Source organism: Ursus americanus, chromosome 21 (assembly GCF_024610735.1).
Source record: "Ursus americanus isolate L20-20 chromosome 21, mUrsAme1.1.p, whole genome shotgun sequence".
Classification (NCBI taxonomy): Eukaryota; Metazoa; Chordata; class Mammalia; order Carnivora; family Ursidae; genus Ursus; species Ursus americanus.
In genome coordinates this window covers 22,464,462-22,492,223 of record NC_142147.1, presented here as the reverse complement: position 1 = coordinate 22,492,223, position 27,762 = coordinate 22,464,462, and the positions used below count along the sequence as shown (strand labels likewise).

The 27,762-nt window shown below is 55.3% G+C and overlaps 1 protein-coding gene across 1 annotated transcript in view; it reads left to right on the top strand.

Annotated features, from left to right (window-relative positions):
- Positions 1 to 306: 306 nt before the first annotated feature.
- ATP6V0D1 (ATPase H+ transporting V0 subunit d1) overlaps positions 307 to 27,762 on the top strand; it is a 35,444-nt gene continuing 7,988 nt past the window's right edge. The window contains exons 1-2 of the mRNA XM_045814875.2: positions 307 to 548; positions 21,250 to 21,421. Coding sequence (XP_045670831.1) covers positions 419 to 548; positions 21,250 to 21,421 — 302 coding nt within the window. The 5' untranslated portion in view covers positions 307 to 418. The remainder of the gene's footprint in view (positions 549 to 21,249; positions 21,422 to 27,762) is intronic.

The window sequence follows — 27,762 nt, the reverse complement described above, 5'->3', positions numbered from 1 at the left end:
GGAACATTTCCAAGCATAAGAAGCACCGCTCACTCCCATCTTTACTCTGCCTGCCCCTCAGGAACAGCCACCCCACACGGGGGTGTAAAGCTAGAGGGCCCAATCGAATCCCCGCGGCCACGTGCGCCACCACGCGGCCGGCCTCAGACACTCCAAGTTGGTTAAACCCGGTAGCGAGAGGCACGCCTGCCCTACTCGCGCAGGCGCCAGAGGGCCCACACCTGCGCAATGCTTTCGGACGAAACCACCCGGAAGCCGGGCGCCACTCAGAGCCCCGCCCCATTGTGCTCACGTGAGGCTCCCGCGCATCACCTGACCCGCTTGACAGCCCGCTGCTGGCGCCGAGTCAGCTGATCTTGGAATCAAGCTGTCCACCGGGCGATCGGGGTTCTCCGATCTCGCCTCCCCCGCCGCAGCCATGTCGTTCTTCCCGGAGCTTTATTTCAACGTGGACAATGGCTACTTGGAGGGACTGGTGCGCGGCCTGAAGGCCGGGGTGCTCAGCCAGGCGGACTACCTCAATCTGGTGCAGTGCGAGACGCTCGAGGGTGAGCCGCGGGGCCGGGCGGCTGGGCCTTGAAAGGCCGGCACGAAGACTGGCCCAGGCCTGGGGGTTCCGAGATCTGGGCGGGGAAGCCGGAGGCGGGGGTTCTCGAAGGGCCTGAGAGGCCTTGCTGGGAATCCAGGGGCCGATGGCGGGCGCCCCGGAAGGGAATCTCCCTCCAGCTGCGTCTCCAGACGCATGGGCCCAGACGCAACCAAGGCTTTAAGAACCTAGGTGGTTAGCGTCTGCTGGGACCGCCTCTTTCCCCTCTTGTGCCTGCCGTGTAGTTTGAAAAAGAGGGTCTCTCGAGAGTGATTGATCGGTGGTGCGAGAAGTGCCCATACAAACCTCATTACCCTGACGTAGTCAAAGAACGGCCCCGTGGCAATGCTCAGAGAACCTAAGCGGAAAAGTCCCCCGCTTCCCGCCTAACATACACGAAGGCATTTGGGATCACAGTCTCTTAGCTTTGGCCGGCGGGCTGAGCCTTCCTGGGGAACTGGTGAGCCAACCTAGTGAGAGTTTGCTCCCATCGCCGAACCACTGGCTGAGCAGAGTCTCCTGAAGGCAGTGATTCGGAGAGCAAGAGGTGGCCCTCCAAGTTTGGAAGTTCCTACACTTGTATTTGGCTAATAAAGCCCACCTCCCTAGCGAGAAGGTTGCCTGTTGGAACAGGATTTTTTTTGTTTGTTTGTTTGTTTTTAAAGCACAAGGATGATGAGAAGCTAAGTTCCCCTTTCTTCAGCTCCAAACTAAGATTAACTCCCTGGGGCACAGCTGCATCAGATTTACTAGATTAGAGATGTCGCTGAGTCCCCACTTCCCCTGGTGATAGCGAAGGGCATTGTGCTTGGGATGTAAGTTCCCATTTCTGACCCACATCTCTTGTGCTGGCTCCATGGTTGGTAACTGGAGGGGAAGACGATTTGCCCTCTGGAGAAAATTTTCTCATCAAAGACTTATTGAGGTTAAAAGAGGATTCAATTTTTAAATATCAGTTATTGTTTATCTTGTAAACTGGACCAGTAAAGTAAAAATAAATACTTTTAAATTTTAAAACTTATTGAAGTTAAAATGCAATAATTCTGGACTTTATGGTTTTAACATAAACATATGAGAAAAGCTGTTTGCCTTATGAGAGTGGAGGTGGGAAGGAGAGGAGAGCACATCAGGGTGCCGGGTTGTAGGAGCCTGCCAGCAACCTGATTTTCCTCACTGGGAAAAGGAGAAGAAACAGAGGGAGGCTGCCAAGGGCAGGGCCTGGCATACAGTTGGCATTTAATATGAGTTTTGTGGACTGCCTGGGACTGGAGATCTTTCTTTGTTTAAATCTGAAGGTGAACACTGTTGATTACCAACTGGCATTTGGTAAACTTGTTTCTCTTCTAGGTTTTCCTCACTAATGCTGCTGCTTGTCCTTCCTCCTCCTGTAGAGCTTCTGGGGGCACCAGGTTCCCATCTTCCCAGCAACCCCTCCATCATCCTCCATAAATGTGTTAGGCCCTTCCTCCTGCAACACTGCTCAGCACATGGCCTGCCTTGTGGCACCCCATCTAGACCTTTACGGTCACATTCAAGGATTTCCTTGCTCTTCCACACATACTCCTTTCCCTCACACAAGCCATCCCTCTCAACTCTTGATGCACATAGTGTGGTGGACCCTGGGGTTGGAAAAAAACTGAGTTTGAATCCCAGCCCTGCCAATTACTGGATTACCTTAGACAAGTTATTTAACATCTCTGGGCCTTGGATTCTTCATCTGGTATGTTGTCATCACCTGTTTCATAAGGTTGTGAAATGTCAACAGGCTTTTACATATAAACATTTAGCCCAGCAACAAACACAGAGTATGTGCTAGATAAATGTTAGCTCTTGCTTTCACTACATTGCACCTGCCATTCCTCTGTATCCGTCTCATCCCCACGAAGCCCAGTGATTCCCACCCTTCAAGGCCCAGCCCCAGTAGCACCCCATTTTAGAGCCCCCTTGTGGTCATGCTAGGCTAGAATGTTGTCCCCTCCACCCAATTACAGCTCCTGTGGTTGTCTGTGCCATTTTCCTTGATGTTTCTTGACGCAGAGTTTGGGATTCTTGGGACCCTATATACTGGAGATGCTGAAGACTTTCAGGTGCTGGGGATAACCAGAAGCAGAAGGAGTGACCACAAAACCCATTGTCATCTACAGATAGTCCTTCTCTGCTTCTGAAGGTGACACCTAAGGCCTTTGTTGCCGGGTGTGTTTTTGCCTCCCTAACTCCAGGGGAAAGGAGAGAGGAGAGGGGAGACCAAGGAAGCCTTCAGTCCCTAGTGAGATCTGTAAGTGTGTCCTGAAGTGACAAGATTTCCGAAGAAGATGTTTCAGGTGTTGGACAGTTCCCGGAAGGCACAGGGCACTGGGCAGAGGGTGTTCTTCAAGGAAGGGCAAATGCATGCCCTCCACCACACTCCGGGCCTTCCTGAATTCCACTCCAGCAGGGCATCTGCTACTGATCTCTTCTGCTAGAACTCAGTCTTTTAGGACTTCCAAAGCTCATATGTTCTCCATTGTCCATCTTGCTTGCTTGGTTTGCTCTTTTTCTTGGTATAGTATCATAATGCACATGTGGATTTTGATATATTTTTGTTTTTCCATCTTTTTATTGATGCTTACATTATCCCTTGGCCAGTGGGAGCTTATTCAATATGCTGTTGAGTCTTTTTGACACAATCCTGTAGCCTTTGAGAACTTTCCTTACTTCGGAGATGACCATATGTTCTAATCTTATACATTTCCTGACCCAGACCGAGAGTCCTCATTTCTCCTAGGAGACCTGGTTCTTTTTATTGGAAAATGGTATTTAGAGATCATAATGAGTCTAAGGGGTTCTCATTGCTACTGGCCTGGTCATTGTTTCCAGGATTTTTCTATGGATTAGCTCTCTTCTTACTCAGAAACATAGAAAATAGAAGAAAGCAAGCATATGGCTAGCTGGGTAATGCAGCCACAATTCAGCTGATGCTAGTTTCCTAACTTGGAATGGAGGCTTCTACCTGACAGTTGGGCCAGTCAGGACATCTCTTTCCTGTTGTAAAGAAATATAATTAACATTCAGGAGGGGAGAGCCAGTAAATTAGATGCTCAGGAACCATGGTTGAAGGGCTCACATGTATGGTATGCTGGCTGTCTTCCAGAACACTTTATCCCTCCCTGTTCTGAGTTGCTTGTGTTCTTTTCATTACAACATCTCCTGCATTTCAACATTTTTTCACAAGAGACTGTCTCTTATGGGAAGAAGAAAGCAAGCCTCCAGTCTGGGCTTGGCCAATCACCAGTCACATGAAACTGCAGATGGAGAGGGAGATGGTGTCCTCCAAGAGTGGCAGGTCATTCAGCACTAACTATGGTGTGGCAAGGAGTGTGGCTGGAGAGTTAGAGATCAGGTCTTGAGGGATTGCAGAAGCCGTAGAGGAAGTGCTTTGTCCTGAGTGAGGGCATGGGTGAGTAAAACTATTGGACTTGTACTTTAGAGTGCCCCTGCAATGTGAAAAGGGGATTGGAAGTGGGGGCCACACCAGAAGTGGGAAGAACAGCTTGCAGGATTTTATAAGTAATCCAGGTCAGAGACGATGACAGCTTGCCTTTGGCATTAGCAAGGATCATTGTGGGGGACTCTTAGGAAGAGGAAGTGAGAGGACTTGAGGGGTTGGATAAGGAGCTGAGGAGGAAGGAAGAGTCACAGCCCATGTCCTCACCTCTTGTGTAGGCAACCGTGTTGGTGGCAGAGTGAAATGATAGTGAAATGCAGAAGAGAAGGTTGGAGAAAGAATGAGAAGAGCAGGATTGAGGGAACTGTGAGCCATTTGCGTGGCAATGTAGAGGCGATTTTTGGTGGTCAGGAGTGAGTCTGAGCTTGGGAGACAACTTTGGGAATCAGGGTAGAAGTGTGGCTGCTGCCTCCAAGAGAGAGCCTAGAGTCAGAAGAGTAGAGGCCCAAGATGAGACCCTCCCCTGGGACAGGCTCCAGTTAATCAAGGGGTCCTGCCAAAAAGGTGGAAGACACCCCCTGAGAGGTGGGCAGCCCCAGCAGAGAACCTGTAAAAGAAGGGGTGATGAATGCCAAATGTGGCCAAGAGATTGAGATAAAGTCAGACAGCTTTTCACTTGGATTTGCCATTCAGAGGTCACGGTGACCTTAATGAGACGAGAGGAGAATGGGACTAGAAGGTGAGAACAGTGCGTGGAGTGTATGGGCAGAGATGACATACAGATGGAACAGAGCTCACTGGGGAACTAATCCCAGCTCAGCTACTTACTGGCTTTGTGACCTTGGGCAAGTCATTTGTCCTCAGCTGTACAGTCAGAAATGTTAACAGCATCTCTTCGAGATGTGTACGAAGTGTAAGCACAGGGCCCGGTGCCAAGTGAACAGTCACGGAAGCCAGCTGCTCTCACCATGGTCAGTCCCTCCTATCACTCCTGAGAGATGGGCTCCACGCTGGGCCTTGAATGGGTAATGAAAACTTGTCACATGGGTCTTGCCTGGGGGTAAGTGTGTCTGTCTAATGGGCAAACAACATCGAATGTATAGTAGGCACGAGGTAAATTTTAGGGGGATGGGATGGGAGCAGGTGGGGTAAAAGGATACAGGGTTTCTTTTTGGGGTTCTAAAATTGATGGTGGTGATGATCACACAATTCTGTGAATATACTAAGACCCACTGAATTGTACACTTTAAATGGGAAAGTTGTATGGCATATGAATGATATCTCAGTAAAGCTGTTATCAAAAAAAGTCAGCTAGGCCAAGGCGGTGGGAAGAAGGAACAGCGTTAGAGTCTCAGAAACATGAAACTTCATAGAGTGTCCAAGGAGCTTCATGAACTGGGAAGAGAGAATGGAACACGTGCCAGGGACGTATAGGGGCTGAGTGTGGATATGTGCATCAGGCTGGTTCCTGAAAGACTTTGAGTGCCTTTGACACAGCTCAGGAGGGATGAAATGTTACGATTAAAAAAAGAAGAAGAAGAAGGGAAAGGAGAGATTCTTAGGGTTAGGTTGAGGCCAGTGTGTGGGAAATGTCTAAGAGTTTCTGTTTATAGTCTTGCCTGGAAATATTTCCTATATTGCCTTTTGTTGGTGAAAGGAGACTCTACTGAGTTGGTGAAGTTAGAGGACCATGGCTTGGACAGGAAGATGAGCTTAGCTCAGTGCAAAATTCCTCAGAGTCGGATGCCTCCCGAATGAAGAGATAACACAGCCCTGAGAGTCCACTGGCCATAAGCAAGAGAGAGAGGAGCTCAGGGGCATCGGGAGCAGAGTGTGCAGAAGGTCATAGCCTGGGAGAGTTTGCCTGTGGAGCGAAGGGAACAAGCACCTCGATTCTGAGCTATGACAGCCTGGCCCCATACACACCTGAAATTTTCCCCGAGGAGTCTGAGGATCCATGTTGTCCCAACTGCCCTGGGCAGGGGCATCGCTGAGCGAAGAGACCCCCGATGCCCAGTGATGTATGAGCTGGCGTGGATCATTGGTGGTGACCGTGGCCACCCGATACCTTGATTCTTCCTCTCCAACTTGCTGCTGCCCAAGAGGCCGAGGCTCCAGAGTGGGGTGGAGGCTTGAGAGGGACAGGAGAGAGGTCTTGCTGCCATGAGCCCACTCGGACTTGGTCCCTTGGTAGATGAAGGGGGCAGGGGGGAGTTGTGAAGGGAGTGGGGGTGGGAGGAGGATGCAGTTGGAAACGTGGTCTGAGGCTCTGGAGGATGGATCTAGGCGGGCCAGGCTAGAGGCAGGCAGCTGTTGCAGCTCTCCAGGTGAGAAAACACGGGCCGAACCCGGGCAGGAGGGGCAGGAGGGGAGATGAAGGACTGGATCAGGCACCAGCTTAGGGGGTGAGACCCACAAGTTTGGGCCAGTTTTCATTCGGTGTGGGAGTGAGAGGCATTAGGAGTCAGGCTTCCGACTTCATAAATGACTGGGTAGGTGCTGGAAGTGCTCCTGAGATGGGGACCAGCTGAAGAGGAGACAGTTTGGGGTATGAATGGGGTAATGGAAGAGGAGGTGTTCTGTCTCAGATGTGCTGAGCCGAAGTGTCTGAGGGAGGCGGCTGTGTGGGTCTGGAGCTCAGGGGAAGTGACACCGGAGATACCAGTCTGGAAGTCATCAGCATGCTGGCTGGCTGGCTGGCAGCATTTCAGCCCACGCTCAGCCATCTGTTGGCTTGCAGCCAGGGCAAGTCTCCCTTAGAAGCCCAGTCCTGCCCGTGAGTCCTGCCAGGAGGCTGGAGACAGCCTTAAGGACAGGCCAAGTGGACACAAGCATGGTCTGACGAGGACGCCTGGCATGGAGCCTAATTTGGCAAGCGGCACAGGGAGAGCAACAGCCAGGGATTCCCCTTCTGATCCCTGCCGTGCATTCTCCTGCATGACTGGGCATGGTGGTGGTTTTGTGTTTGTTTTTGTTTTTGACTAAACGTATATATTTTTTTAATTCCAAAAAGTAAAGTTGGTGGAAGGGTGACTCAGTGAGGACCTTTTGGGGTCAGGTTCTCACCATCTTGTTAAAACACTGCATGTGTATGTACTCTGTGTCCCCGTAGCCCCACTTAGAGTCTCGTGTCCCTCTAAGTTAGCACAAGATGGCATGTATAGAGATATTCACATCAGCCTTGTTCATAACCATAGCCTGTTAGAACCAATTGAGTATTCATCAACAGGGGTATTGTTAAAGAAACTATGGTCTGTCTTTACAGTGGAATACTATGCAAATGCTAAAAAGCGTGAAGTTCTATAAGGACTGATTTAAAAATATATTGTTAATATATTCCCACTTTAGTAGAATACTATATGCACATGGAAAAGTGTTTGGAAGCATAGATACCATACGGTCTAGAATGGCAGCCTCTGGAGAGAGGGATTGAAGAGGCTGGGAGGGGAATATGTGCGTTTTTTATATTTTTTATTTTATGTACTCTTTGGATTTATTGCAGTGAACAAATAGTTCATAATTTGAGACATCTGATAAAGACATGTAAAATAAGGGAAATTAGAGCACATAGATATGCACAGAGAAGCTACTCACACCCAATGGCCAACCATGAGGAGACCTCTGCTGGTGACCCTGGACATCTGACTTGCAGATTTTGGTTCACAGCCTGCCAGGGCTGGTCTGAGTCTTAGGGAACCCCCATCAAGCCCCTTCTTTTTACACCTGAAGACTCAGAGCCCAGGGGCTACGTGAGGGCCCAGGCCAGGGCTGGACACCTCTGGCTGGTGACCAGGCCAGAACCCCAGGGCTCCTGTCCAGGTACAGCTCATCTGCTCACGTCTCACCTGGCCATCTTTCTCTTTTCTTCTTCACCTCCTCCCCCCTTGCTTTTCCTTTCTTGATTACATCTTGCGCTGATATATACTTCAGCACAGGACCTGATAGCCCCTGTTTCACAAGCCCTGCCCCAGAGGTCATGTCAGAACTTGCTCTGCCGGGTGATAACACACTTTTCTTGGATTTACTCAGTGATCTCTTGGGCTTGGTTTCTGAGGTGGAGCCAGTGTCTGATAGGGCCTTTTGAGGTAGCCTCAGCATAGGCAAATGTGAGCCATCCAGGACCCTTGGGGATAGGCTTTCTGGGTGGCCAGGGTTTCTGGATGGTAGAGAAGGAAAGGCCCCAGTACTCTTAATTTAAATATTTTGCATGGCACCCTTCTGGAATGTATTGGTCTCCCTTTCATGCTTTCTTGTGGCACACACGGAGCATAGCAGAGTTTCTCCCACATCGGGGCTGTTAGACTTCAGATGGAAAGAACCGCTGTCCCCGAGGGCCCAAGTCGGCTTTGGGTAGTTTGGTTCCTGCCGCCTGTCAGACTGCCCACTCGCCCATCCTGCTGTAGTTAGGGTGCCTGCTGCAGCACCCCAGACCCTTTTTCTAACTCTTAGCTGTTCTTGGGCTTTGGGCTCAGCGGTCAGACATACTGCAGCTAGTTAGACGGTCTGCATCAAGAGCAAATAGGTGTGAGGACATGAAGTAGTGGCCTCTCCTATAGATCGTCTGTGCCTGCTCAGGGTCAGGAGCCTCAGGGTCCCCCTGGGTCGCCAGGACCCGTCATGAGTTCTGTGTGAGGTGGGGCGTCAGGCAGACCACGGCTTCCTTTCTGGCTGGCTGTGGGTGCTCAGCACGTGATTAAATACGTCAAAGCTTATTTGCCCGCCTATGAAATGAAATCACTTGCAGGCTGTGAGGATTCAGCAGCACAGTGCCTCGCCAGAGTGAATGCTCAATAGATGTTTCTGTGATTAGATGAGTGTCCACTCGGTATTGGTGCTGGCAGACGGCTAGGCTTTGGTGTACAGGGGAGGAGAACCTAAGGCCGCCATCCTGGAGGGGTGTGCCATGTCATAGATTGTCCTGTGTCTGGGTTATTAAGCACCTGCTTTTTGAAATGTTTTTAAAGATTTAATTTTTTAAAGTAGGCTCCACGGCCAGCATGAAAGCCACCACGGGGCTTGAACTCACCATCCAGAGATCAAGACCTGGGCTGAGATCAGAAATCGGATGCTTAACAGACTGAACCACTCAGGTGCCCCTAGAAATTTTTTTTTTTAAGATTTTATTTAGGGGCACCTGGGTGGTCTCAGTTGGTTAAGCAGCTGCCTTTGGCTCAGGTCATGATCCCAGGGTCCTTGCACGTGCTCTAAAATAAATAAATAAAATCTTTTAAAAAGTTTAAAGATTTTATCTGTTAGAGAACGCATGCGTGTGCACAGGCAGGCTAGGGGCAGGGCACAGGGAGAAGGAGAAGCAGGCTCTCTGCTGATAGGGAGCCCATCTTGGGGCTCAATCCCAGGACCCTGGAATCATGACCTGAGCTGTGACATGAACCACCCAGGCACCCGCCCCTAAAGATGCTGTAGTCAGGGTGCCCTGACTTTCAAGACTTTTTAAATAATCGCAGCACCCAACATGGGACTCAAACTCACAACCTGGCGATCAAGAGTCGCATACACTACCCACTGGCCAGCCAGGCACTCCAGCACCTGCTTTTTTAAGATATGGCATTAGGCAGTAGAGGCAGGGTAGGGGTGGGGTGGAAAGCTGGATCAAGGGATTTGAGGGTCTGGCTGAGCTGGGAAACAAGAGTGTAGGGGACCGAGGATGCCCAGGCTTCCTCTGCAGTCTCTCCAGTTTTGCTCCTCAGAAGGTTCTGTCTTCAATGATGCAAGACGGACCAGTCCACCCCCAGGGGGAAAAAAAAAAAAAGACCAGTCCCTCATAACCACACTCAAGCTCACCTTGTCTCCATTCTGGCTTTCCCAGACTCATTTCTACCTTGGGCCTATTCCTTGTTCTTTATGACACATTCCTGTGTGGCTTTTCAGGTGCCTGCAGCCTCCCCCCCCAGGGATCACTGGCTGGGGGGAGATAGTGACCAGAAGTCTGAGGCAGGGATTAGATTGGAGGGGTGTGTTGAGAGGGAGAGGAGTGGACCCTTGCTGTTTACAAAGCCATCCTCCCTGCGGCCACAAGGTGGTGTGCCATGACCACTCGGCTGCTAGAGAGCAGAGGAGGGGTGTGTGGCTAAACTAGTGACTCAGCCAGGCTGCCTCTCCTCTCCTTCTCTGCACAGCATCTGCCTGTGGCCACTGTCCCTTGGAACTCTGTCCTGGGCCCTGCCTCCCTCACCCAAGTCCTAGTTGGCCTTCTCAGATTACGTAGGACTCACGGCTCAGTGTCTCCTGTCTGTCCATCTCTTCCTGTCCTCACCTCCCTGTGTCCCAGCTTCCTGGGTTGGGAAGGAGAAGGCCAGGGGACATTCTCTGAGGCTGTCCACCTTGGTTCTGAGTGCACGCTGCTCCAGGCTTAACCATCACGCTGTCCTCATATGTCCCCACCTGGGTCATGCTGGTGGCTCCGACTCAGAGCAGCAGCTGCAGCTCAGTGTACTAGCCATGGACCAGGGGTCTCAGGGGCTCCAAGCAGGAGTTTGAGGCTGCCAAGGGATCAGGGCCATACTTCCCAGGCTCCCAGAAGCACCACTCTTCCCCACGTGGCCTCCACTCTTGTCCTGCAACCCTGGGCCCTCTAGGAGAGGGAAAGTTCATCCTCAGGGCAGACTCCTTTTCTCCCAAACTCCTTCAGCACTTTAGGGGACACATACAGGTGCACATGGGTAGAGTGATTCTGGGAAAGGTCCAAGGTAGGCACCCCAAACTCCATAGGCACTGTAGGTACACACGGTCATGCTGGACAGGGATTGTTAGCAGGTGACTGACAACTCTTCTCTTCCACTCTGCACCCCAATTTGGGGGACCTTTCCATCAACCTTCCTGGCTTCTGCCTCATCTAACACCTACTTGGCTGATTTTTTTTTTTTTTAATCTTGTCTGCACTGGCCTTCCTCCTCTTTTAGAGGCGGGAAGATCAAGACTCTGAAGGGCCACTTAGTAGGTTTGGCTGCTGTTCTGTAGCCTGGCACGTGCTCTGCCTGTCTGCCTCCAGCACCCTGTAGCATAAGGGCCTGGACTGGGGCTACCCCCGTGGGAACTTGAGTGGTCCTGAAGAGTGGCAGGCAGGCTTGTGGCAAAGGAAAGGGGTGTGTGGAGGAACAGCCCTGACTGGGTGCTGGGTGCTGGGCACTGATTTCCTGGCCAACTCTGGCCTGGCCCTGGGCACTTGCCCAGACCTTGTCTCTCCTTGGCTACTCAGGCAGCAGTTTTTTCAGGCCTTAACCTCAGCTGAGGCTTTGCATTTGGCTGCCGGCTGGGGCTTCCCCTCTGAGGAATTATCTTCGTGTCCTCACTGTTGCAACTCAGTCTTCCCTGCCTTCCCTTGCTCTGGTGGCTGCTCAGAGGCTCCACAAGCCCAGGCCTCCCCTGCACCTGCTGTCGGTTCTGCCAAGGTTCCTCCATGGGTACCCAGGCCTCTAGACTCACCCTGAGCCCTTGCATGGCCCTCAGGGGCTGAGTTGTGGAGAGTCTGTGTGATCTAGGCCTGACCGGGGTAGAGGACGTCAGAGCTGGCCAGCCTCCTGGAGGTGAACTTATCCAACCCTCTTCTTTACCTGGGAAATTGGGTCCAGGTGAAGGCCAAGGGCTTGCTTACAATCTCCTGACACCTTCGTTAGCTCCTCCTGTCCAATCACCCGACAGTCTTTGGTTGTTTCCTTCTTATTCCTGCATATGTTCACTGAAGGATGCCTGAACTCTGCCTGTGTGTGGCGCCCGATTCAGGCAGTGGTGGTCAGGTGAAAAAGACCCTGCTTTTGGGGCCCCTCACCATTCCTCCAGGCCTTGCCACACGGTATCTAGCTTAGAGATTAAACGGTCGGGAGTTGAGGAACCTGGGTGAGCTGCAACACATGGCCTAGCACACAGGGCCCTAAGGCAGCCAGGGCATGGCTTGTAGCTCACCCAGCCTCCCCACCCGCTTACCCCTTTAGGCTCCATGGCAGATACCAGGTGGTAAGGCCTGGGGGAAGTGAGGGTCCTGGCTCATCATGCTCCATGTCTCACTGTCACCCCATTTCTCCATTGGCCTCCATCATTGGGACCTAGCCTCTGCTGTGAGGCTCCCTGAGCAGGTGACCACCTATCCTAGGGGCTGGCCCAAGTCCACAGCACTGATCATGCTCAGTCTGGCGTGTTACTGCTTACCCTGTACGTGTCCTGCCAGGCCCTTGAGCTGGGTGGTTAAAGGGCTCTGAGGGTACTATACAGGATCAGCCCGGATGCATACTGCTCCTGCCATTTGCTGCCTGGCCCAAGCCACTTGGCTCTGCTGGTCATGGGTATGGGATGGGTCAGCTCTGCTTCTGGCCTGGCCTGTTCAGTCCAGTTTCTGTAAGCTGTAGTAAATGAGGCTTTGTGCTAAAAGCAGCATGGCTCGTAGCCCCAAATGAGACTTGATCCAGTGAGCCCAGCCATACGGCCTAAGTCTAAGCAAAATGAGTATTTCCATAGCTTTGGCTCTAGGCTTTGCAGACCTGGCAGGATCCTCCAGCCAGGATCCAGCCTGACCTGGCTTAATCTCACTGTGAGTAGTAGCCGCTGGGGGCCTTAAAACTGCCCTTTCCCCATCCAGGTGAGCTCCAGCTTCCCTTAGTGTCCTTCCTCCAGAGGTCTATGCGAGTAGAGCAGAAGCCGCACACGACGGGCTGACGGGATTGCTCCGGTGGTGCAGGCCCGTGGGCCCCGGGTCCAGATGTGGGCTTGGGCCAGCATCCGAGCAAGCTCACTGCCACAGCTGGCCCTGCCTGGCTGCCTGGCACCTGGCCGTGTGGGACCACTTTACGTCTCTCGCTCACACCAGGCCGACTTCACATCTTTGGTAAAATGAAAAGCTCTTCCTTGCAGCCCCAGATCCACTCCCACCTGCAGGATCTGTAACTGTGTGGCCAGAAAGAGCTGGCTCAAGGTCAAAGTGCAGGGCAGCAGCCGAGGTGTGGCCACCGCCTCCCAGGGTGAGGCTGGGCCTCCTGGTTCTCAGGCTGGGCTGTGGCAGGGAAACACAGGGAAGCTGCCTTCTAAGCCCTGTGTCTCCTGGGACGGGCCAGTCCCGTGGAGCCTTAGGGCCTGGGTGGGGATGTTCTGGTGAGGGGATATCCAGGCGGATCTCCGCTCAGTCAGAGGAGAGTTTCTTGGAACTTGCCCTGGGTGCAGCAGTAACCAGTTCTGCCCCTCCCTTTGGCACAGGGGACTGTCGCCTGCCTGGCACCCTTTTGACTGTCAGATAGGTTGACTTCCTCATGGGATATGAGGGATGCTTTCATTCTCCCAGCAGCAGGAACGAGGTGTTCCTAAGAGCATGAGGGTAATTAAATGTGGCTCCACCACCACCTGTCACCTGTCTCAGAGCAGAGAGAAGGGTAGTAAACCTGGGTTGGACACCCTGCTGCCTCCAGGACATGGGGAGTGACCCTCCCATTTGATCCCTGCACCTGGTGTGCTGGTGAGTAGTGCCATGGGCTCCTGGTGTCAGCTGGACCACCTCTGTGGATCAGTCCCATCCCCCTCTGTGAATGCTTCACCTCACTGAAAGGCCTCCAGCGTGAAACAAAATGCTGGTCCAGGGACCAAGGAAGGAGAACTCTCTGTCCTTTCCCTGCAGGGTCTCTGCGGAACGCCAGCTGAAACCCAGTAACTTGCATGTGGCCATGCCAGCAGTGGACTCCAGGTTCTTCCCGAGACTGCTGGCCCGCCAGCCTGGGGGCTTCCCATGGAGCGGGAGCTGCCCTTGGCCGTACCACCTCCTGCCTGCTCCCAAGACCCCCAGGACAGCAGCTCAGGGTGTGGTGGATGGTACAGCCTGGGGTCCTAGCCTCTGTGTGCGCGGGGCTGCCAAAAGCTCTATATTATCATGCTGGTAGGTGAAGTGGGACCTAGGCTTGGGGACAGGAGTCCTGGATGTTGAGCCAGCTCTGTTCCTTCCTCCCTCAGAGACAGCAGAGTGGGGCCTGTGTGTTTATATGTGCTCGCTGCACAAGGCCCCCCACAGCCTTTATAGTGAGGAGGAGGACGTGCCAGACGGAAAGGGTCGGGACAGACCATGGGGAAGAAGGGCAGGGGCATTCTTCAGAGTACCGAGTAGGACAGCCTGAGCAAGGGCTGGGGTCGAGAACACGTACCACCTGACTGGGGCTGAGGGTCTTGGTTAAGAAGCTCCAGGTGGGCTCCTCTCTGTCTGGAGAGACGGACTATGGTGTACTGTGCTCAGTTCTAACACTGCCTCTGCTCAGTGTCTGTCACCGGTGCCCCGGAAGGCTGGCACTGCACAGCCTTTCACCAGGTGACCGGCCAGGAGCCCGGATCCAGAGGGATCCACAAGCTGCTCAGAGGCAAGCTGTGAGACAGGGTTTGAACCCAGGTTACCGTGGCTCCAGAGCTCAGGTTCTCTCTCCCCTGCCGCGCTCAGCCATCTAAGGAGCAATGTCCGAAGCCAGTGATCTGGCAAAATTGGGCTGCAGAGGGGGGCAGGGGGCAGGGGCTGCGGCGTGCACCAGCTGATGGATGATAGATAGATTTGTGCTGGCCAGGACATCGCAGTTGGAGGGGTGAGCAGTGAGGAGGTTCTGGAAGGACAATGGCAAGGCGGCCCCTGAGGGAGCGGAGGAAGAGCTGGCATTTGATAGGACGAGCTGGAACTCAGGGTTGGTTGGTGTTATGTGAGGTTTGCAGGGGGCCTGTGATGGGCCCTGGCAGAGGTCGGGGGGTGAAAAAAGATGCTTAGTCTGTGTGTAGGCCCCAGGTACAGCCAGGGTTAACGGTTTCCATGCCGTGGCTCCCACACTGGAGTTCCAGATGTGGTGCTCTGACCCTGCAGAGCCAGCCAGCCAGTACACACATCTGCTTTGGAGCTGATAGAAAGGAGAGGTCTCAGCCACCCCAGAGCCTGGGGAGGCGACTCAGGCACAGCGCATTTGCTGAGGCGGGGCTGTGGCTCCACTGGGCCACCAGCCTGGCCATCTGCCCGAATCTGTCCATCCGTCTGAGTTTGCCTGCTTTGAGCCCCTGGAAGTTGCAGCTTTAGAGAGCCTCTGGGGCAGAAGAAGCAGTGGAGGTAGAAGCCAGTTCAGTCTCTTCAGAGTAGACCCCTCACCTGGGCGCAGGGACGTGGTGGGGCAAGCTCTGAGGCCCCGTCACCCTGAAAGGGAGTGGCAGGGTGGGCACGCTGGGCTCTAGGGAGCAGATTTGCACATCTGGTTTTACTCAGCGGGCCGCAATTCCTGAAAACCCCTGAGCTCCCCAGGAGAGCGTCGTTGAGTGACCTCTGGAAAAGCAGAAGTGAAGTCTGGGAACACACTGTCCTCTCACGCTGTGCGGTGGCCAGCTGGCCAGCAGGGCCCCTCCGTGGGCCATGAGGCCATGGGTGAGTCTAGAGCAGGGGGCCGCCCCGCCTAGTGTACTGTGCCAGGAGCCGCCTCGGTGCCTGCTGGGCCCCTGGGGAAGTGTGGGACCAACCCCCTGGCATGGGCCAAGACCCTCCCTTCCTGTCTCCCTGGGGCCCTTGGGGAGGGGCTCCCGAGGCTCGGGGGCTGGAAGGGCCACGTGCTGCCTGCCCCTGGGAGTCCTGGAGGGGCTGAAAGATCACTTTCAGGGCTGGCAGGATCTGGGAAGGGTTTCAGGAAGTGGATGGGGAATAGGGCTGCCCAGCTGCCACCTCTCAAGGCCTGGCTGGGACTGGCTGCCAAGCCCACACTTTGTCCTACGCAGAGAAGAGAGTGCTGGTCAGGCCAGGTGTGCCCATGCCCTCTTGCTAGTCAGGGGCTGCGTGGTTGAATCAGAAGTGCCAGCTGGGCCCAGGGCTGTGCTGCTGCGGGGTCCTGGCCTTGAAGACGCGGGCTGAGGGAGAGGCAGGAGGTTAAGGGACAGGGGAAGCTATGGAGCCGGCTTGATTGGGTGTACTTGGTGAGCCCGGGGGGAACAGCCGTGCAGGTAGGGTGGGGCCTTCAGAGAGCTCAGCAGAAGCCTGCTGGAGCTAGGGCAATGATCTTTGACATCGGCAAACTCAAGGCCAACAGTGGCGCCCTATGGAAGAGGGAGGGCAGAGGCGTCTCTGGCTGAGGAAGAAGCCCTGTTTCCTGCCCTTCCGGGGCTTTTTCCCTAGGGCATCCTGTAGACTTCCCTGAAGCACTTGCTTGGGACAGAGATCATAGGCAAGTTGCCCTCGTGAGAGCACGGGACCAGTAGAGCAGAGAGTTGATGACTGAGACTGAGGTGATGCTAGGGTTGAGGGCATGGGGCCTCACAGACTGTGGGCAGGAGGCAGGGCTCTAGCTCTGGGGCCACAGAGGCCGCTGGGTAATGGTGACAATGACACGCTGAAGTTGGAAGACTTCACTCTAGTGATGTTGTGAGAGTGGACTTGGGAGCAGGGAGCTAAAACATGGGACAGGAGGCCAGCAAAAGGCACCATGGTGGCAGGGAGGCCTGAGTGGCACTGGAAGATGGGAGTTGTGGGGAGAGTCACTGTCATATTGGGACAGGCCACCCTGGGAAGCAGAGGAGGTATGGGAAGGTCCTGGTGGGGTGAGGGGTGCTGAGGAGCAAGCCCAGAGCCCTCAGGGGAGGCTGGAGGCACTGGGAAACTGAGTTGGTGGGCTTCCTCTGAGGAGGGGTTTAGGTCAGACTGCAGAGAGAACTTCCTGATAGCAGCAGCATCCTCTTGGACATGAGAAATCAGCCTCTGAGGAAGTCTCTTGCTATGAGAGCTCCCAAGCTGGCCAGACATTCCTGGTGCTGGGCCACGGATGGGAGGATTTGGGGTAGACAGCTGGGCTTGTGGGTAGACCAGAGCGGTCCCCTGAGTGCGTGCTAACCAGAACACAGCTCATGCCTCAGCCCAGGCACGTCTGGAGCTCTCAGGGGCTGTCACCGAGGCTGTCAGGCTGCTGAGCTTAAGGCGCAGAGCAGAACTAGCCCCTGCCTTCTCAGAGCCCCTGGCGTCCTTGGCTGCCCTTGGGGGCTGGGCCAGGGCTGGGTGGCCGGGTCTCCCACGAAGCTCTCAACAAGTTCCAGGCCTCTCCTACTGTGTTTGGGTCCCACCCCTAGGCACACCCCCTTCTCTGCATCCCTCAGAGACAGCAGGAAGCTGCTGGTGGTGGTGGTGGAGGGGGGGCGGTTCTAGCGGACCTCCTCCCAGCGCTGACGACTGTCTAAAGGGCTCGGGGCTGTCCGTAAGTGGTCCTGGACACCAGGTTACTTGAACCGGGTCAGAGCTGGTTCAGAAGCCCTGTGTGGTCCAAGCAGAGGGATCGGCTAGCCTGCCTGCCTCCAAGTCGCCTTCTTGGCTGGCAGGCTGTCCCCTCTCCCTGGGTCACAGGGAGACACAGGGCTTGGCCAGGGAAAGTGGTCTGGAACGGCCCTTTGACATCATCCCTGGGGGCCTTTAAAAATGAGTTTCCTGGTAAGGAAGACTCCTTGGGCTTTGGGCAGGATTCTCAGTAGAGTCTCCCGGGTTTGCTCCGATCTGACAAAAGCCAGCAGAAACCACGCAGCCGTCTGTGCTCCAGCAGTGCTGGGAGCTGCGGCTTCCCCAGATGCTGCGTCAGCAGAATGCAGCAGCCAAGGCACAGGGGGGTTTGCTGTCAGGCCTGTGCTGAGCCCCACGGGTGGGAGAATGCAAAGAAGAGCCCACCCCTCAGCTTTGCACCTCTCGTTCACATGCACATGTTCCTGGCTTCTCTAGGAATAGACATTGCCACGGGGGATACCAGAGGGGCTTGCTGAGGCATGACGTCAGGTGGGCAGTGAGTGTCCAGGCTGCCTCCAAGGTCATGGAGGGGGCAGCCCTGGCCACTCTCACTCCTCTGCCCCCTGCCAGCTCTTCTGGGACTAAAGTAGTCTAGGCAGTTGGGTCCATATCCAAAAGGCCCACCTTGGGCCGAGGGCCATGGGAGAATGTGGTCAAGGATGTAAAGGGTGGGGGAGGAAAGGAGGCCAGAATTGGAGACAACAGAATCCACCAGGTTTGATCCACATCCTGGCCCCTCTACACCTGACTGGGACTCTGGATAAGTTTTGTGTTCCCTCTGATTGCTCCTTTCTAAGTCTGTGAAATGGGCATGGCTGGGAGGCCCAGTGCACAGGTCGCTCCTGGCACGGGGCTGAGTACACAGCAGGGACCTCTCTGTTTCCAGTTAGAGTGGGTCTGGGTTTCCCCTGGTGTTGGGGTGCTGACTCCCACTTCACCAGTGTATTAGATGGCAAGTCAGTGGGAGCTGGAGAACAGAGAGGGTACTTGGCAGTGGGGAAGTTGTTGAGCGCGCTTTCCCAGCGAAGAGAAGCCCTGTTTCGAAAGGCAGAGGTGGGGTACACTGCTGGAGAGTGGAGGCTAGGGTGCCAGCATTTAGGGAAGCCTCTAGCAGCGAATGCAAAGATGCTTTGGAGGGTAGGTGGCAGGAAGCTAGGCTGGGGCCCAGGGCCTGGACTAGCTGTCCCAGAGCAGAGTGGGGTGAGGCATGAGGGGCCCTGCTAAGGGGCCTGGGTTTTGCCCTGGGTTTTGCCCTGTACATCTGGCCTGGCCTCTGCACCCAGCTGTGCACTGGAGAGGAAGGAGTCTTATCGCCTGAGATGGGCTCTCTGCTGGCTGCAGTGGCCGGGTGGATCAACGAACAGGTTTGGTCTGGCAGCTGCCGCACTAGACGGTCTGACCCAGAACACTACATTCCAGCCCCGGCTTCCAGCTGCTGTCCGCTCTGAAGCTTCCCCTAGTGGGGATGTGAGCACCTGCTGTGCCCTGGCCAGAAACCCCTGCCCACTTTGTTTTTCAAGCATCATAATGTGTGATAGATACAAGTATATAAAACCAGGGCATGAATATGACTTGATAAATTAAGTGGAATTAATTTTAATACTGTAATAAAAGGGATCAGGTCCTATTCGCACTCTCTGTTCCACCCACAAAAACCCCTTCAAGAACATTAACGATCTCTCAAAACTGATCAGTTGTGTGCAAGTAAACCATGTTTCTTTTAAAAAGAATTGTGTGCTTTTTCAGGGTCGAGGATGTTAAAACCTGACACATAAGGCCCATTACTAGAGGTAGGAATACAAGGTGATGTACTGTTCCAGCAACCATCAGTTATAACCATCAGTTAAGGTTACGAATTTTTCTTTGACAACCAAATGGGTGATTAAACATTGCAACAACTCAAGTACCACTGAGCAAAACACCTTCTCTCACCCTTGCCTATTCTAAGCATAGGTGGACCTTGGCCAGACCATGGTAGGGACAGGGAAGAATGGAACCCAGGGCAGGGACTTGTGGCAGACGGCCTGGGGTGAGGACATAAGAGTGTGCACACCTCCTGGGCCAAAGGCAGCCAAGTCCATGGGGTAGAGCAGGGGGCTGGTGGCTTCTCCCTTTCCTACCTTGCCCTTGGTTCTGTCCTACTTTTGGGTGGCTGTGGAGAGAAGGGGGTGTGAGTTGGCAGGGCAATGGCAAGAGCAGCAGGTGGTGAAGGCCTCCTGCAGGCCTCACAGGGTTAAAGTCCATTCTGTGAGGGCCCAGGAGCCACAGAGGACATGAGTGCTGGCGGCCACCGGGTGCCACCCAGAGCTGCAGGTAAAAGGCATTTCACCCAGGGGCATGCACGCCCCTCCCTCCCTCACCTCCCCCTCTCACATACCCTTTCGTCTCTCCTTTCGCACACCTAACCCCAGGCTGGGAATGTTTTTCTCTCGGTGGGGTGCAGGGATAGGGGCTTCACAGGGAGTTATGTGCCACACTGTCCCTTCCTTCGAAGCAGCCCGGGATAGCATGGCCCTCCAGGCCCACAGACAACACAGGGAGGCTTGATCAGGGGGGCTTGTGGCAATGTTCACGAGTGTGACCCTTTTTGTCCTCCCCTGGGCAACCTTCCCAGGGGACAGAAAACACGTCGTCCCTTATAGCAGAAGCCGGCCTTGGCTTTTGGGCCTTCATACACGCACGCACGCACGCACGCACATACGGGTACCTTCTCAGCCACTGTTCTTGGTACTGCCATCGCTGCTACAGTGTCCCCCATTTCAAAATCCAGGAGTAAACCCACCTACTGTCCTCACCAACACTATCCCCAGACTTTTGTCCATCCCCCAGTTACTTACTGAGCATGAAAACGCAGCAGAACATGCTCTGTTCTAGGCTCTAGGACAGCGCAGTGACCCCAGATCCCTGCTGTCGCGGAGCTTATGGGTCCCTTGACGGGGGGAACAGGTGTTTGAAGAAGAGCAGCATATGTGAAGGGACAGGGTCATGAGGCTGCAGGAGAGGTCTTTGAAGAGGGGATGTCTGAGAAGAGAGCATCACTGTCTAGGCAGAGGGACAGGGAGGGCCCCGATGTGAGGACGTGCAAACAAGTGACATGCGTCGCCTCGTGTCAAGACTGCGCAGGCTGCTGGTGGAGACTAGACCGGGGGTGGGAGACAAAGGCAAAAGCCCGGTGACTGTTATGTTGTTGCCCGGATCCCACTGGGTCTCACCGGACCTTCCCACCCAGGACCCTTCTGCTTGTCCTCTTGTCCCTTTTCCCTGGCCCCATCCCTGATTGCTCAGAAGAGCCTGGATGATGGGCCTGTCTGCCTCCAGCCACTCCTGCAGCAAGCCCGGTCTTCCCTCCCAGCCTCATCTCCCCCCATGCCACTCATTTGCCCTCCAGGCCACTTGTCACTCAGGCCATCCTGTTGGCTGTTGCCTTTGTATGTTCCTGTCCCTGCCCTTTGCTCTGGCCCAGCCCGGCATGTTCTCTCATCCTCTCCGTCCTATCTCAGTGTCCACTCAACTCCTGCCTCCTTTATTTTATATGCATTGTTTCTGCCCGGGGTGTGTTGCTTGCACTTCTAGCCATGAGGCTCTGGAGGGCAGGGTGCACATCTTACCCTGCTCTAGGTTAAGGCCACCCAAGAGACCACCATACAGAAGGGCCTCAAAGGCTATGGGTTGGGTTATGAATGGCACCTTGGGTTGGTGTTTCCAGGCCATCTTGTCATTTGGAGGAACAGTTGTTCTTCTGGTGCTTGGCCTCTGGGGCCCAGTGTACTGGCTCATGGCCCAAGGGTCTGGGACATCTCTGGAGCCTTGGTCTGACGGCCCCGGAGCCAACAGGGAGGGACAGTAGGTCAGGGTAGCAGCAGGCCACAACTCCAGGGGAGAGACCGGGGCTCAGAGTTCGGGTGGGTACGGGGTCTTGGGGTCCTGAGAGGCTCAGCATGGCCAACTCTCACCCTCCCATCCCCCCGCCTTGGCTTTCAGACCTGAAGCTGCACCTGCAGAGCACAGACTACGGCAACTTCCTGGCCAATGAGGCGTCGCCGCTGACAGTGTCAGTCATCGATGACCGGCTCAAGGAGAAGATGGTGGTGGAGTTCCGCCACATGAGGAACCACGCCTACGAGCCACTCGCCAGCTTCCTGGACTTCATTACGTAAGCATGCCCTGTAGTGCCTTCCCCTCCCACTGGGCAGGATGGCTGCAGCTGCTGCGGCTGGCCTAGCGTGGGCTCAGGCCGGCTGCCCGCAGAGTCTTCCTGGACTGTGTGGCTGGGCTGGTCATTCGCGACCCTGGACCTCCAGGCCCCCACCAGCCACTACACTACTGCCTGGGAATCTGGTGGCAGGCAAGAGTGTCCCACACTGTAGTGTTGGATGGAGCCCCTTTCCCTGCACCCTTAGCATTACAGAGATTGGGGTGGGGAGACCAGGGATGATGGGAGCACTTTTCCTCTCTCACCCTGCAGCATCTGCACTGAATACTCGCTATATCCCCACTTCCCATCCTGGGATCAGGGCTAAGGGGATGGGCAGAGCTCTGGAGAGCCAGGTTCTTGGAATGGACCATTCAGGCCCTCTGGCCCTGTCTGGGCTGAAGCCCATTCTCCATCTTCTCTGTCCATGGCCTTGAATCTTAGGGAGACGGGGGAGGCTGAACACCTAGCTGCCTTTCCCAATTCCCCAGGTCCTCATGCTTATGACCCTTGATTGCCTAGCTTCCCCACTGTCTAACCTTTGGGTGTAGCCCTGCCTCCACTAAGCTCCTGGGGAAGCTAAGCGGAGGAAAGGCCCCCGGGACCTGCAGGCTAGGGGAGGGCACTTGGGTAAGGCAGCCTCTGCTTGCCCAGTATGCCTGTGGAAACAGGGAGATAGAGAGGCTCCCTCTGCCAGGATAGCCCGGGAGTCATGAGCCAGTGCCTAGTGAACAGAGATGGTCCCAGAGGTGTGATTGGTGGCTAGCTTAAATGAGTGTGCTCTGCCTTAGTGCAGTGTGTGAGTGTGTTGTGGGGAAGCACTTCCAGGTACTCTTCTGGGTACTATTGAGCTTTTACCATTCCCTGATTTCGGTGCTGCCACCCTCCTCCTTGGGACTTGGCACACCCGCCTGGCTAGGTGCTTCCGCCCATCCTGATTCCCATTCCTAGCAAAGAGTGGCCACTTACTCAAGATCCACTAGCTCAAGGAGGGGCTGCAGCCAGAAGGGCTCCCTTCTTGAGTGGAGGCCACAGGCTGGGACCCCTGAAGGGCTCAGGGAACCTGCCCGGGCTGAGAAGCAGTCTCTTTCCCAGCCACAGGCCTCCTTGCTCTCCTGGCTGGGCCTATACTTACACCTCCCTGGCTCTGGTCAAGGTACAGACTACATGGTCCTTCTGGGGCAGGAGGCCAGAGATGGGGCATGTCTTGTGATGCTGAGTTGGGGGGTCACACCAGAGTGTCCCATGTGTCAGTCAACCCCTGGCCTGGGCCTGTGTATCCCTTGCTCCAAGGCCAGAGCTGGGGACATACCAGGAAGCAATGCATTTATTGCCAGAGCCCAGCCTTCACCTTGTTTGCACAAGGCTCTTTCAGCTTCCTGATGAATGTTCTGGCCTTGCCAGCTAGGCTGGCCAGAGGAGGCCTGACCCATGCCAGTGGTGAGAGGGCAGTTGTCATCCATCCCACTGCCCGCTTGGCCCACCCGCCTGTGCAGCCAGCTCCTGGCCTTTCTTGGTACCCTTAGAGGCTTGGTCGCAGCCTGCCAGGCCATGAAACTGGAGAGGGCTCTGAGCGTGACTGAGGCCGCACAGCCGCCAGCTCTTTGCTGGAGGCTGGCTGCAAGCACCAAGTGTGCTTAAAGCAGCCGAGCGCTATCCTGCGGCCGGCAGTCACTTCCCCGCCCCTTCCATTCATGGGTGATCGTGGCTGAAGTCTTCCCATCTCCTCACTCCTGCCCTCACTCAGGAGGAGCTCAGCAGCCACGTGTCAGCCTGTCTGAGCCTGTGGCTGCTCGTTCCATGACCTCGTCATCTGCAGTGACCCGCTCTTCTGCTCTCCACTTCAGCCACCCCCACGGATGGCTACCCAAGGCCATGTCACTGCTGGAACTGCTCCACCCCAAAATCGCTGAGTCAGGCCCCCCCTCTCTACCCACAGTCTTCAGGCCCTCCAGCCCACTCTCAGTCCCTTGTGGGACGCGGGTTCCGGACTCAGCAGGACACAGGGCTTTGCTTCCTCCCCTGCTGCCCCTTCTGTCTTCGTTTTCCTCCCTTCCCAGCTGAGGTTCCCTGGTCCATCATTTGAGCACTCTTCTGCCAGCATCCGCAGCTCTCTTGGCCGCCCGGCTTCTGGTCCCGCCCTGGCTGGCAGCCCCCCAGCCCTGGAGGAATCCCAGCAGCCTCTGGCCTGGAGGCGCCCTCCCCCACCTCCACAGCCTGGAGCAAAACTGGGGAAGCCGGCCTTGGGCGGTGATCCCTGCTGCCAGACGTGCTGCTCACAGCTGGCCTGGGCTTGTCTTTGCCCAGCTGGCTGTTTGCCCTCCCTACCCAGCTCCTGCAGCCCCCACCTCACCATCTTACCCACCACCCCTCTCCTGCCCCCAGCCTTCTCTCTGGGCAGATGGCCCACCTTCCTCCTCCACGGAGATGGTAGAAACCAGTCACCTCCCAGCACCGCATCTGTGTCCACAACCCTGATCTGAAGGCAGAGGCTCCCTCTTCTCTTGGGTCCTTCTGCCAGAGTCCTGAGTCCCCTCACCCCACTCCCTGGACCCTGAGTGGCCACTCACCTGTACTGGCCTGTCTATACAGCCACCTTCCCCTTCCAGATTCTTCACATCAACATCTGAACAAGCGCAGATGTCTACACCATTAAAAACCCATCTCCTGGGGCCTACGCTTTTTACACTCACTATCTGTTCTCTCACCTGTGCCCCCACCCCTGCCCATCCTTTGAGTCTCCAGTCTGCTCCCAGCCCTTCCATCACTCTCCCACAAGGCCCTGATCAAGGTCACTACTGACCTTTATGCAGCAAGGTCTCCAGGCCTCATCAGGAGCCACGGCCCTCAGCCTCCAGCAGTCTCCTCCCTCTCATGGCGTCTCTGCCATTTCACTCCTGCCTCCCTGTCTGCTCTTCTCCTCCCCTGCACCTCCTCTGCTTCCTCCTTTCTGGGTCATCCCACAGTGTTGCAGAAAGAAGGGATCCCTTCCGTCGGGCCAGGGCCCGTCCAGGGCAGCTGCCCCAGACTGGGAACTCACACCTGGCTTCTCTGACGAGGGGGCTATGTGGCTGAGGGGAAGGGTGTTTAAAGGAGAAATTGAAGGAGCGGGGGCTTCTGGACTGAGGGAACCACATGTGGTCTCAGCAGCTGGAGCATGGATCCTCAATCCTAGGGGTGTCCAGAGGAAAGTCACCGGAGAGGAGAGTGTGGTTCCACCAGAGAGGGAAGCTGTCAGCTAGTGGCTCCATCCTGAGCGTGAATACTTGAAGGAACAGTGCCATCACTGCCCACAGACAAAGCGGGCCCAGCCGGGGTGGAGGGTGGGATCACCATGAGAGATCAACTTAGCTCCATCCCTCAGAGTCTCTTAGTTGCCTTCGGAGCTGCCCCTGGATGGCTGGAACAGGATTCCCCACGAGGTGATGGGTTCCTTGTCACGAAGGTATGCTAAAAGGTGGTAAAGGCCTTTTCTGCCCTCCCATGGCAAAAGACAGTGTCCAGTGGTTTTGTAGATCCCAGCCAGCCTTCAGCCAACACACATGACCAGTATCAGCTCTGGGCTAGGCCCAGCGCCAGGAGGGAAGGGGATGTATGAATGCAGTGGGACGGGTGCCAGTGGTGGTGTAGACAGCTCCTGGAGAGGCCTGTGGGCAGCTGCTACAAATGGATCCAGGGTCACAGGAGGCTTTCCGGCATTAAGAGGACTCCCGGATCGGGGGGGTTAGGCCACTCAGGAGAGTAGGTGGCCCGAGCAGAGGCAGCTGCCTGGTGTGGGGCAGACAGGCCTTGAGCGAGCGAGAATCCGAGAAGTAGGCTGTCATCAGTCATGTAGTCTTGAAACGATTTAGCTCGATATGATGGCGATAAATGTAATGTGAAGGTCCTTTCTGGGACCCAGCCATTAATTTGCTTTGTGACTTGGGGGGGGAGCCTCTATTAGGCTTTTTCGGCACTGGAGGGCGATCTGATCTGGGCCATTGCATGACAGCTTCCCATAGGAGAGTAGATCCTGAAGGGGTAGCTGGGAAAGTTGCTTGTGAGAGGCGAGTCTGGTCTCTGGGGAGTCTCAGGTGGGCCTCAGAGGCTTTTGTCTTTAGATGAGTGAGCCTCCTGGAGGGTGCCATCCCCCGTAAGCAGCAGCCAGGTACCCACTGGCAGAGCCTGGGCATGGTAACCTCCACCATCTGGGAGGGGTGAGGTCCAATCTTACGTACCAGGGACCTCAGTGCCACTAGCTGGAGTGGGTAGCTGGAAGGAGGCTTTGTCCCAGGATGGTGGGGTCAAGTGCCCCGTGGGCCTTTTAGCATACATGCCTTTCTGCCCAGAACTTTCTACACCATGGGCCCCGGAGGTATCAGATTACGTTAGACCTCCCTATCCTGGCCCTCCAGCCCTCTTTTTCCACAACCACTGTTTTTGGGTCCCAGCAGGGTCTATACAGGCTGGGGCTCCAGACCTGCCATGGTTGCTGGGTCCTGCATTAGATCTGGCTTCTGCCTTGAGGGAGAGCCAGCAGTGACACTCTTTTCCGGAGACTGAGGGAGAGCATGCAGGAGCTCTTCAAGGCCCAGAAGACTTAGGTCAAGTGGGAAGACCCAGCTGGGCCTCTGGGGGAGGGGCGGGATTTTAATGATAAGGTCAGGACCTCACTAGCTTTGCTGTGGGCTGCGTTTCAGTTATCCTGATTGCAGAGGAGAAACTGAGGCTTGACAGGTAGTATGCTGAGGCCACAACTTGGTATCTCTGTTCACTTGCTGCCCTGGGCAGCTGTGCAGGACTCTGATGTGATCAAGCACAAGTACTGTTTATGAGCAGCCTCTGCTGGGAGCTGTAAGATGGACAGACTGGCAGAGGTACCGAACCATCGGGGCCTCCTCGCCAGTGCCGGGCCAGCCCCCAGGGCCAAGATGAGAACATGCAGGCAAGCCATGCGTCTCCAGCAGGTGGCGCCAAAGGGCACAGCAGAGGGACAGGGCTTGGCTAGGGGCTCTGAAGACTTCTTGAAAGAAGGGGCTTCCTAAACCCCAACCCGAGACTTCTGTGGGCCCCAGCTGAGTCTTAAAGGCTCAGGGTGAGGGAGGCAGAGGAATACAGACTCCCCACTCCCACCCCACAAGGGCCTCTTTGGCCTGGCGGGCAGCCGCCTGTCCACTCCCCAGCTGTCTTCCTCTGGAGGGAGACGCTGACCAGCTGGAACCTCATTCTCTCCTATCGAGGCCAAACGAGGGGAGGACTGGTGGAGTGGCTTTCTGGGGGCAGGGAGGCAGCTGCTGAAGCCAGGCGAGGAGGAGGAGGATTTCCCTGCCTGCTGAAGGCCTTGGCTTTGGGGGAGAAACAGACTGCCTCGCCAGCACCATCTCTGCCAGGCCTACTCTGCCTCTTTTCTCCCAGGAAAGATGATTCTGGCTCTCACTGGGGGAGAAAAGCAGGGGCTGCTTCTGCAGCGACCCTGTAGTTGACTCGGAGAGGGAAGAGCCGGGCCTGGCACAGGATTGTCCAAGGCTGGCCTAGCCTGGGTTAGAAAGGGGCCCTGGAAGGGGGTGGGGATATGTAATCATAAGTGGCCCTTAATTGGCTCAGCATTTTCCTTGGTGCCCAGCCAGGACTTCTAGCAGGAGAGGCTGGGGGTAGCTAGGGGCTGCTACCACTGGCCCCCACGTCTGCTGTCAGGGCTGAAACGTGAATCATAGCTGGCCTGTTCCACATCACTGGAGGGATAACAACAAAGCCGGCGGTAGAGTCTTCCCACAGGGCTCTCCTCTGAGTCCCAGCCAGGACTCTGAGGAGTACCAGTGCCTCCCTTGGGCCCTGACCCCAGCCCATCCCCAACATAAACAGTTTCCCCGAGTTGTGGACACAAGGAGTGAGGAGGTTTAGAGAAAGAAAACTGGCTTGTGCGGATCCCTCTGAGAAGACAAGGCTAGATGGGGAGTGTAGTGCCAGGGCCTGGCTGGGACTCAGAGGAGAGCCCTGTGGGAAGACTCTACCGCCAGGAAATGGGGACATAGAGCTCATCTGCCCGGTGGCGTGGCGGGGCTGAGTGCTGTACTCTCTCTTACTTCTTTGGACACTGGAGTTGCTGATGCTGGTGGTTGTGATATCAATAGGATAATATAGGCCTAAGAAGTATGATCTCCCTGTCCCTGTCCAAAGGGTTGTGAGAGTGTAGAAGAGCATCTTCAGGGTGGGGGCGGGGATCTTTGTGGCTGTCTCGGGGCACAGGACGGCTGGAGTGGGGCTGGATGGGGTGTCGCTAGGGGCTGCGGGAGGTGACATGGAGTCCCGTGGTACTGTGCTGC